This window comes from Salarias fasciatus, chromosome 12, assembly GCF_902148845.1.
Source record: "Salarias fasciatus chromosome 12, fSalaFa1.1, whole genome shotgun sequence".
In the NCBI taxonomy this organism is placed as follows: domain Eukaryota; kingdom Metazoa; phylum Chordata; class Actinopteri; order Blenniiformes; family Blenniidae; genus Salarias; species Salarias fasciatus.
The window spans coordinates 21,297,901-21,309,974 of NC_043756.1; the positions used below are offsets into that span (position 1 = coordinate 21,297,901).

At 41.9% G+C, this 12,074-nt stretch overlaps 1 protein-coding gene across 2 annotated transcripts in view; it reads left to right on the forward strand.

The window, feature by feature from the left end:
• kremen1 (kringle containing transmembrane protein 1) overlaps positions 1 to 12,074 on the forward strand; it is a 69,169-nt gene that overhangs the window by 37,204 nt on the left and 19,891 nt on the right. For both annotated transcript variants that reach the window (XM_030105585.1, XM_030105586.1), the window contains exon 3: positions 1,064 to 1,155. In XM_030105585.1, the coding sequence (XP_029961445.1) occupies positions 1,064 to 1,155 (92 nt within the window). The remainder of the gene's footprint in view (positions 1 to 1,063; positions 1,156 to 12,074) is intronic.

Below are 12,074 nucleotides of genomic sequence, written 5' to 3' on the forward strand. Positions count from 1 at the left end.
CTCTGGAGTGCACAGAAAGGCCTAAACCAACGAGCACCTTGGGGTGCTACTCAGGATGATTGACACAGCCAGGATACTCTCCTACTGAAACCTGAACTCCAGTATTCAGCTCTCAGCAGATGGGTTTTTAGTTGATATGCTGTCTGGGTGTGGTTATTCGCTGATATCGTTCCTGTCATTTTCTCCCCCTCTCAACATCTCTGGATGCTTTTAACCTTCATCAGACTGTCGGTGCATCTGAAGATCTACTCCAAGACATAATCAAACACAAGGATTACCTCAGCTAATCATACTTATTACAATGATTTCCATGTCCACTAGATGTCCTCCCATTAGACTGTTCTGAGGATGATGCAGACTGTTGGCCGGCCTCGAAAAACAGTAGTGGGTTTTCAGTTGCTGCACAGCAATGTTTCCAAGGCCCGTTTACATGACAGCTTTTTCAAGTTGTCAATTTTTGTTGCCTTTTGGGTGTCCGTTGACATGACTGTTGGAGGAAATGGAAACGCAACTTTTAGAGAAAAGACTCTAAACATTTTGAAAATACTTCACTCATAGTACACTCATTGATGGACCAAATGGGACATCCATTCCCTTTAGCCCAGCTCACATGCCAAGTGACGGAGCAATTACTAAAAACATTGTTATTCTTTGTGTGACCACAAGCAGCCACGGTATATTTAGTAATCTGACCAAGTATCGATCAGTTCCTTCACCTCATCATTATTCCACATCTTCAGATTAGACCTTTTCCACTCATAATGCTACAGGCGCTCTACGTCACTCTCTTGAGCTCACTTCCTGAATGTGGTCCACCGGCATTGCACACTGTAAACACACTCTGTTCTGTGTGTTCATTTGTAAGTGGACAGAGGCTTGTTTGGTCCATGACAGTTTGCACAAACAAACTGGATCTGAACTCTGGTTTTCCTGGAACGGCCCACACAGTGCTGATGTTTACTTGTTAACAAGTTTAAAGAAAAATACGGAATACAAAATAGCGCTTTAATTGCAAGTAACAAATTTCCCTTGACCCTAACTTTGTCCCCCTTTCCATCTCCAGGAATCCTGATGGGGATGTTCAACCGTGGTGCTACATTGCCGATCACGAGGATGGCATCTACTGGCGGTACTGTGACATCCCCACATGCCAGAGTAAGAGCCTGTCACTGCTTTATCTTTGTCTCTTTCTCTCTCTCTCTCTTTCTTTTTGGCCTCTTCCTTCCATGCCCTCGGGGGGTACAGCATGGGCGTACGGACAGGCATTTTATAACTAGGCTCTTCCTTCTATGAATAGCGTTTATGGACTGTATGTGTCGTACACAGCTATTATCTTTTGAAAAATGTCTCTAATTGCCTCCCGTCACCCCTCCCTCTGCCATGCCTGGGCCTGCCCTCACTTTAATGCAACCTGTCAATCATTTGTTGCCTCTCTGTATGTGTGTGAGTGTGTGTGTGTGTGTGTGCGCTTCGTAAGTTTTCCCCTGTGGCTTTGTAGCTTGTTTTGACATGCTTGTTGATACGAGTGATTATGTGCATCGACCAGTTTGCCGATGCATTTGTATGAGCTTCTCAGATGTGGGTGTGAGACTTTTCCTGTCCAGTCAATCCAGGATAAATGTGCGCGACGGACTGTTTACACTGGGTGCTCCTGTTTGTCTTCTCTACCGTTTTGGCATATGCTTACAAAGAGCTGCCTGTCTTTAATCCCATTACTTTCATTCCTTCCACCTTTTTAATCGCTTCTTTTAAAAATGGAGTGGGGGGACGATCATCATGCCAGCCGTTTTAAGGCCAAAGTTCAAAGTCTTTAAAGATAAAAAAGTGATTCACTGCAAGCATGTATCTCTCTCATATGATGCTGCAGCTGTTTATTTCAGATTTATTCAGAAACTTTCATCTAAATCATCATTTCAGCCTGATGTTTTTTGCCACTGTGTGGAAGATGAAGGCAAAAACTTTGCATGCTTCATTGGTCTCTAGAAGCAGTTTTCTTACTTGGGCTCTGATCATCCAGCATGTTAAAGTAAGTTAATGTAACGTCACCACTTTTTTGTCAGTAAAATAAATAATTTCGGAATACTATTGCGAAATCAAAGACACTGTTCCATAACAAACCCAGGAAACATCCATAACTGTGTTATTTTAATGTAGATTAAAACATTCCCACAGTTGCTGTCTCCCCCTATCATCCATTTGCAGCCTCAATGAATATCAGATTACCTTGAAACTGTTTCTGTTTCCATTTTCATAACTTGAACCTCAAGAACAAAAGTAATGCAAACATTACTGCATTACTGTGGAAAATGTTGTGTATGTGGGACATCCAGTTGAAAATATCGAAGTACAATAATGACAAAAAGTATTATCAATACTTTTAGTAACAAGTGTTTACGAACTTCACTCGTGTGTCCTTTTTAAGCCAAACGCACTTTTATTTTTCACATTCAGGTCAAAGTAGTGCATTTTCAGTCCTCTAGCCAGGCAGACACTCTTCCACTCTTTTAGAAGATATTCAGTTCCTTTTGGGCCTTTGGAGCTTTTCTGTGCAAAGTCTCCATGTTCTCCATGAGTGTGCATGACATTTGTTTCTAAACTCTTGTTTCCTCACATAGCACACAAATATGCATTTGAAGTTGAAGGTGACTATAAAGAACTATTTACTATGATTATGCACAGCAGCAGCATTTCCAAAAAGTTTGGTTTAAATCTGTATATACAGAGATGGATTCTGAGCTTTTTTGAAAAGTTTCACCTTGCAAGCTGTTTTCAGTGTCTGCAAGCACCATTGTCATGGTTTTTTGTGTGCCTTTAAGCTATTATCACAGCTGAAGAGCATTTACCGGTATATAACATTTTACTGTCACGGAAAGTTTTGGAGTTTGAACTCATTGGCCTGCAGTGGCTTTTCCCCTTGGCGTTTCCAGGTTCTCTCTGTCTTTGCGTATCACTTCTCTCTGTGCATTGGCTTCTTTCCACAGCTCAAAGGTTTGCAAGTTTGGATGATTGGTGAATTTAAACTAATTGCATGGAAGAGTCTGTCTGTGAACTGTCTTGGTATTGACCCCACCTCTCACTTAGCATGACCTCAGATTGCCTCCAGCTTCTGTTAGCGTGGCTAGCTAATAGTTAAATAAATAGCCGGATGGGCTGGGTGGCATTTAGCTATAATACCCCCCCTCCTGAAATCATAAGAGATAAAAGCTAAATAACTGAATGGGAGTAAAGAAAAAAGGTGTAGCATGCAGTTGAACCTGGGGTGAATGGAACAACAGTGGTAACCAGACAGCGGAAGGATGGTGGCGAAGCTTTAGGAAGTCTTTTCATGGCAATAGGTACCTCCAGACCTCAACATCTGCCTCACGCCTCCAGCTATCCACCATTATCCTGTCAATGTGACATGCTTGACTAAAGCCTGCTGTTTGAATGGCTAACAACCCATTAACCCATCAAATAATGCCTGTTAGCCGCATGGCCGGCATGAATCTATGCATTTATCCATGCTATTTTTTGCATGTTAATGTACACTGGAGCTTTTTGACTGACCTATTTTAGACAAGTGTTCATTTAGCTTTGTGTCTCGAACAGATATCCCAAACCTTTTGTGAGTAGGGAGTGAAAGAGAGTGGCAGCCCACATTGACTCCATCCTGAGCTCGGCTCAGCCCTTATCTGCGGGTGAAATTAGGCCATCCTTTGTTCCAGATGGGTTTACCGTGTGCTGGTTCAGCCTTGTTTTGTTGTCTAGGGTCCAGTGCCGCTCAAAGTGTAACCCATCCTTGCAAACATGTGGCCCATTTCTAATGGCTGGGAGCTTTGCCCGTATCATATGCTGTCTTACAACGATTGTCCCGACTTCTGTTTGCGTCTCCTTACTCAGATAGCGCCCTGTAACATAAGAAACAGAGACAATTTGCTGTCAGCGGTGGAGTCGGTGTCGCAGAAACGGTTTCTCCCCGCAGCTTTCAGACAGACGCAGATAACTCCACCATTTGTATTGTGAAACCGCCGCCGCCACGTGGTGTTTCACCTTCTGGCTCTGCCTGGTCGCAATCTGCTGCATCTCAAAGCTCTGGCTGCCAAGTGAGGGAATGCTGATGCTCTCTCGGTGTCAGTGTTTTCGGTCTGTGGCTGGCAACAAAAGGCTGAAAAACACCGTGGTGTGCCAGAGAAAGGGCAACAGTGGTCTTTGTTTTCATTTAGTCTGGCTCTTTGTTTTGTCTGTGCCTTCGTCCTGTCTGCATTTTCCTGCTTACGTTTGATGTTGGTGGTTGGTAAATTGGTTGCCACTCGCCAGGGCACCTGCCACAACATGCGATGGTTCATCTGTTTTCCAGCCGGGCGCCTTGTCATCTGGGGTGATGCCACCCGGGCGAGGGTGACACACCCTTGCGGATCGCACAGTTGTCATCCGGGTTACATGCGGCTAGAGAAAACACACAGTCTATGACAGCACGGCTCAGAGCGTAGGTTGTTGCATTTGCTGATCCTAGTAATCCCTTTCAGCAGCATCTATCATGTGGTGAGATGCTCTAAACATTCAAAAGAAAAAAAGTAGTGTGCTGTCACTGTGTACCATCCTCTGGCTAAGCTGACATTTCAATAGCAAGCGGCGTCCGGCAGGATTGAGGCCCGTCTCGCTGCCAGACCACTAAATGCTCAGCTAAGCATATCCTTGTCACAAGTGTCATCCTTTGGTCAGGTCCAGTTGCTGTGCAGCGAAGCAGTTTTCCTTTGGTGAAATATTTCCAAACATTTACCCAGAGCTCAGACATCAGGGGTGATGAAGCTGAATGGATTTTGCATTTTGCAGACGTGAGTACACAAGGAACACAGAGGGAGAAGGTGAGGACCAAACATGGCAAGAACGAGTCGAACTAGCAACTTCAATACACAAACAGAGAAAGCCAGTGGGGCAGGACGGAGGCGAAAGAGGTGGAGAAACGCAACACCAGACCTGAAACGAGGAGTATTGATGAATGATGAATCAACAGCCACAAATAACAGAAGAGACATGATATACAGGGAATATCACGACCTTTTCAGTCTAAAGCATGACAACACAAGACGTACATTAAAACACGCAGACATGATATGACCTGTAAACACCCACATGAAAGACTGATGAGAAACTCATAACCTTTAAAATTTTGGCACATTTCTGCTTTTATCAGACATACAACAGTAAGTACAGTTAACTTATGAAAAAATTGGACCTAGAGGTTTCACTTTTAACCAACCACTCGATGAACAATCGTCTGATTTCAGACTTGCCAGAGTATAACCACTAATCTAGTTTGTTTTTATTCATGGATGGAAAACGAATTGTTTTGACAAAGAAACGTGTTCAATAAACCCGTTGTCATTGTTGTTTCCAGAAACGGTTAACCTCATGAGCTGGACACTGTTTCGTTTGATATTTTAAGCACTCTTGAGTTTTGGTAACTCAACAAAATTAGCAAAACCCACAAATCCTTTTTGAGACCACAATCCAGCGAGGGCTTTATGTTCTCTGACTTAGTGATGAGGTGTTTTTCTAATGAGGTGTGAGGAATTTATGAGTGAAACCTCTGGCCAAACCATTATGTTATACAAACTGAATCCCACAGAAGAATCCATCATTTCACATGATTCCTGGGAGATCTCAAAAATCAGCTTCGAGAGCATTTTGGGGTTTTTTTGTTTTTTTCCCCCACTGGCAATTTCATCAAAACAGTCACATCACTGATCTTTAGGACAGCAAATGATTCTGCTTTATGACGCCCTTTGACAAAGTTATGATTTCTCCCTTCAGCGGTTTGTTGAGGAGAGTTATTTCTTTCGGCGTGGCTCCTTGAAGCTGACGTGCATTTGCTCGAGGACGTGCCCCGATTGAGTTTGACTGACACAGAGCGAAGCTGTCAGGGTAAAGTCCTGAAGCGTTTGCCAAGAAAAAGCTGCTTTGATGTGCACGTTGGAAGTTCGTCTCTCAACAGTACATAACCAAGAAAAACTTGTTATACCACTGAGCTTTTTTTTCTGCAGCTTGAATTACGTTTCCCATGTTTCACACGGCAGAAAAGCAGTATTAAATTAAAGCAACAGGAGATGGAATATGAACTATTTAATCTCCAGGATAATCAGGAAGTAATAACAGTAGATGAAGAATCAATTTATAAACACTTTAGTGTTTACAGAAAATCATTCTACTTGCTTTTTTTGTCTGAATTCATTAGGATGTCATGTGTTTATAGTCTCTTTTATGTCAGACATTGTTCTCGTGGCTGGTGATACCTGCTGTGTGGGGTAATGAGCCTCATTATGTGTACGCCACAATTCACAAGAGCTTTGAGATATTCTGAGGTGTTACGTTGTTGCAGGGCTGCCTGCGTGTTTACACCCAATCATTTAACGTCTTGATGTTTGAGCGCCTGGCTTACAGTAGCTTTTGCTTTCATGTGCTCCAACGATTGAGAGAATGTCTGATTAACCCTGTCTGTCATCGTGAAACAATCACCTCAATACCGGCTGCATCGCATCCATCTGGCAACTCCGCAGCCAGACCTTCAGCACAGTAATGTGAAATGCCAGCGATTGTTTTTATGGATAGATGCTGAGGAAAATATGCAATGATCCCCTGTTAGCCTCAATAGGATTGATTTATGATGCTCATAAATGACACTTTGAAGTTGTGTGTTACTCGACTTGACACTCAACAGATTTATTCTGCATCACTTTGAGTTTCGGTTTTCAAAGTTTTTCTAAAGTCTTACCTTCATTGATGCCAATCTAAATGACTTATTAGCAAGTTTATTAAAAAAAATACTTTTCAGTATTTAGGATAGGATAGAACATAAAGCTCAGCATATTTAAAAAAAAACTGGTTTTAAAACTGGATCAATTTATCATTTGTGTGGACTCGTCTGTGTTGATTTTAGTCATTTCATGTGATTAACGTTTCACATTAAACTTTCTCAGACGCTGATTATTTCTTTTACTGCTAATCTGGGGATTAGCAGCAGAGCAAATATTCAACCTCTGAGAAACTTGAATGTTTCCTTTGCTGCTAATCCCCCAGATGTTTGTGTTTTCACTTTTACACAGCTTGCAGTTTAAACTTACCCAGAGAGAAATACCCCACCATCTTCTAGTCTGACTGACACAAAACGGTCCAGGCGTTTGTGGTTTCCACTTGATGTGTCCTGATGACATGCGGGATTATCTTCTCTGGCATGATTGCTCAGGTTACTGTTGACCAGGTGAACTTTCACTGAACAATCTTGAGCTTTTCCTAACCCTTGACCTGGCTCACTGGTTGTATTCATTCACCTACTTTGCTGTAAGAAGAAAAATATAACAATCTGAATCACTCTTTGGAGAAAAAGCCTCCTCAAAGGTCTCATTATAGACGTTATAGATGTTGAATTCCTGTCAAAAGAGGGACAAGTTGGACATGTGATTGAAAAGACTAACCCAGACTGAGTGATCCATGCCCTGCCTTGTGTCTGTTGTGGTTTCCTGAACCAGGGATGCTTTCAGTCTTTCGCTCCCTCATTGCTTTCAGAGGCGGAATGCTTTCCCTAGGTGGTCTGGTACCAGCTTTCACCACAGCCAGCCCTCCCGACCAGCACACACAGGCAGGTTCAGGCATCGGTGAGCTCAGATGTGTGTGTTCGTTCATGTACTTATGGAGAAGTGCAAAAGTTCATTTTAGTGATCACTTACAATTGAGGATTGAAGCTGGGTCAGTCGAGGTAATGATCTGGCTGTACGGGAACATTTTCTCCACGCCATTAAAAATGTAAGCATTAAAATCGGAATTCTGACTCTTTAAAACACAAAGAAGGTTCATGTCAGATGATCAAGCAAATCCAGACTACAGGCTGCGAGGCTTATCGTGGCTCCATTTAAAAGAATTATACCCAGAAGGAGCTAAAGAACGTAATAAATACGGGCTTCCCATGAGAAGAAAATCGGTGTAATATCTGCTTCCACATGCAGCCGGAGCATGAACTGAGATTTTTGGCCTCACTGGCCCAAACCTATAAAATAAAATAAAATGTAATTTAAAAAAAAAAAAGAACTACAGAGTAATAGGATTGCCTCACTAGCCACAATAAATATTACACATTACCAAGTTATTTGACAGTGCTTCTTCAGAGAGCAATTTCATGTAGCAGAGATTCAGAGAGATAGTTAAAACCATCGCTCCGATGTGATGAAACTTTCTGTTTCTCTTTGAATGTTGGCCAGAATGGAGAAACCAGGGACTTTTTTTTCTCTCTCTCTGTCTTGTGCGGGTGGGTTGATTGAAAAGCTCAGCGCCTACATGACTGAGCTTGGAGAATTTTGTGGCCTGTATTTGGACGGTGGCTGGTCTGTGGTGTTGCCAAAGCTCTTTCACCTGCATTAGGCCTGTTCTTACCTGACAGAGTGGGTGGAGGAGCTTTGAGAACGCTTGTTATTGTCTTACTCTGACCCCTGACCTCTGCATAGCTCCGCCCACATCTGTCCTCGGGGGGGAAATACCTGTCTGCAGCACTTCGACAGAAACCAGAGAGACGAGCAGAGTTCATCTGTCTGGCTCTGTGCCTCTCATAACACGGCCGGGGTTAAACCAGCCGAGGCCATTAGGGAATTAAAGGTATTGATTACAGGGCGAGCCGGTTGTGTAGAAAGTTTGCTAATGAGAGCGAGTGGACGGCCATTGTTTAGTGCCTGTCTTGAGGAAAAAGAAGAAGATTAATAGCAGGTTGGTCACAAATAGGTCTTCAAATCTGGATCAGCATTATTCTGCACAGGTACAATAAATGTAATCTTTTATTGACTGTGGTAAAGCAAGCGCTGTTCGATCGGTGCGTACTCCAGTATAATCAAAGTATTTTTAATGATCTGGGTGAAGCAGTGATGAAGCAAGTCGGCAGAGTCCTAGCCTTAAAAATACATTAGCATTGTATTATTCTGCAAAACTACCCAATAATTGTGTGCATTTCTGAACGGAATATGTTTTATACCAAAGTTATACCACTGCCAGAACACTGCACCTTCAGTCGAGTTAATGGTAGCATAATGAATATACATGCCGGTGTCAGAGGGAACCAGGTACTGTTATACATGTGCTGCAGAGTGTTGTTCATGAAGCATCCAAAAAAATACCAAGAACATTCACAGTCAACACAGATTGAGAGTGAAATTTACAAATAAAACAAAACAAAATACCAAGAAGTCAAACTTCCCCATCGGTATCTAAATGATGGTGTTCAGAGGGCACTCTGGTCAATTCTTTTCTTCTGTCACTCAAGTCAAACGCCAGACTCATAAAAAGCAGCATCTAATTACCTAATGGACACATTTACTTTGACTTTTATGGAGTACTTGTATACTCTCCTGTTATTATGAACCTTTGATTAATGGCTGCATGTTTTTTTTTTTCTCTGTTCATTGTCAGAACAAAGTTCTGTGTTCAGTTTTGGACCTAATTACTCCCCATATAATGAAGATTATCGTTGAACGGTGTTTGCAGCTGCAGAGGAGAGTCCTCTGGTGCTTTTAGCTGTTTGTCTCACTGACAGAGTTTGAAAGCATGACTGGAAAAAAGTTTTCTTCTTGTTTATCTATTGTTGTGTCGTAGTGTCCACTGTGGTAAAACAGCATCACACAACACAAAACCTTATTTTCTACAACAAATTGAAAGTTGCATTTTTGCTCTTTGTTTCTGGGTAAAATGTATTTACTTCCTAATGAATATTTATAAAGTTGAATACATTTTTTTTTTTGTTTGTTTGTTTGTTTGTTTACTATGATTGATGCCTCATTTACAAAAAGTTTTAAAGAGAAATTGGAAAACTTTTGCTGTGTTTTGGGTGTCAGTTTATGTGACAGTGGGGTTTAAAGCCACTGAAAATGCAACTTTTTGAAAACGGCTTCCAATGTGGAACTTTTCAAAAATCCTCCGACTCAGTTTCTGTGGAAAATGGGGAACTGAAAATGTGAAAATTGCAACTTTTCTGCTTCTACTGCACATGCACACCATGACTGTTATAAACAGACCTTCTGTACATGTGTGAATTGACGGACAACAACAATGGTGGTTTTCAGAGTGACATAAAAAAACAAAAAAAAAAGAGTGGCATGACTCCCAGTCCATAAACCTATTGGACCGTCACGTAAACGGGTTCTAAAACACCTCATTCATTGTTGGTTTTTTTTCTAATATTTTATTTTTCTGCACATTCATTAACAGAATAAAAAGTGTGTGGAAAAAAAAACCTACCTCTGACTCTCAGATGTTTTTTAAAGATCTGCTCTGCCTCTGTTCTCCAGTAAACTAAACATGAGTAAAGAAGCAGAGCGTGGGCGATAATAGATGATACTTACCTCAAACCTCCTCAGGTCAAAACCAGGCTGCCTACTTCTTACTACCAAGTACATTTCTAGCGAGACCATCTCACTGGGCTGTGAAATTTACAAACGAATTGGCCAAGAGGAAATCTCAAAGTCATCTCAAATTAACTTCTTCCCATTAGAAAGTGTGAGAAACAAAGTCTGATCGCCGTCCTTTTCAGAAGCTTCTGCATTTTCATGAGGTCCATCTTGCACAATGATTAAATAACTGCTGGACTTGGAAAAAGGCCCAATATTTATGTGGTGAGCAATTCTCCATTGTCTTGCATAGCTATACTGTATCTGTTGGGTGACTTTTGCAAAGTGCCAAGAAATTGTAATTTGATCCAGACAGATCTGCAACGAATATCGACTGTGACAACTGACACACAACTGTGGCTCCTCTGCACACGTAATGATGTTCATGTTGTTGAAAACTCACCTGCTTCAGAAAAGGTGCAGTTTAGTCCACTTTATATGCAGGATCTCAGAAACCAGACGCATAGTTCTGTTACCATCAGTTGTGTTTATTTCTGCTGCTTTTCTTTATAATAATACTTCAGATAAAAAAATACCGGAGAACATTTCAAATCCGCAGTTTACAAGTAAAAGCACAGAATTGTGCTTTATTAAAGGCTGTGTTATGTATAGCTGGCATTCAGGCAGTACGACAGCCTCCCACTGCAGAGAAGTGAATCTCTTTCAAAGTGAATAATGATGAATGGAAATGCTGATTTAACACCTGAGGTGGTCACTAAGTGTCTCCTCATCTTTTCATCTCGCGCCCGCTCAGGTATTGAATCTCCTCCGGCTCCTCGGGACACAGACTATTTAGTTTTTGTCGGGGAGAGGCGACGGTGCGGCTTGGTGGCCATTTTTCATTTCTCTCTTGTATTGTTCGTCCCAGACTCTGTGAAGGCACTAATTATTCATTTAGAGCTGCGGCTCCTCCCTATAACCTCTAATTAGATGGTTAGTCTCTCCCCCCGAGGCTCCGGAGGAGCAGCATTGATCTTTTTTATCTCAATCTTGGTGTGACAGTCTCTCACACACACACAGAAATATTCATGCAGACGGGGTCAGATGCAGTAAACAGCCTGTTTCAAACTCCCCACTAGCAAAGCCCGTCCATTAAAAACAAATGCTTTTCTCATTCTCTCCAATAATAAGACTTTTTATTGTCTGACTGTAAACTGTTCACGTTTACAAGCTGGAGAATTTATGGTCTCCATTGAAAAACAAAGCATGAATCCAGCAGAAACACATGACGGTAAACTCCCACCTCTTCGCAAACAACACCGGGGTTCCAGAATTTGCTGTGTGGAATATTTCTCTTTTTTCTCCCGTGAGGCTGCGGCGCAGCCGGCAAAACTAATCACAGGCCTGGTGGAACGAAGCAGCTGTATTTGTTTATGTATTGAGTATACTGTACTACAAAAGGGGTAATAAATGGGGCCGAGACACAATGAAAGGGAGACGGGTTGAGGAGTGAAACAGAGAGACAAAAAAAAAAAAAAAAAATCACATAAACATCAGCATCGATAAGTGTTGGTTCCTTTTTTTCCTGGTGTCCAGTATTCCAGGGAAGATGCATGCTTCTAGAGGTGTGTGTGTGGTTGAGTGTGCTTCATATTTGAGTGTTTAACCTGCTGGTGGCGGATTAATGATCCGGTGGGAGAGTTTCCAAGGCATCAACATACCTGTGTTTTAAAT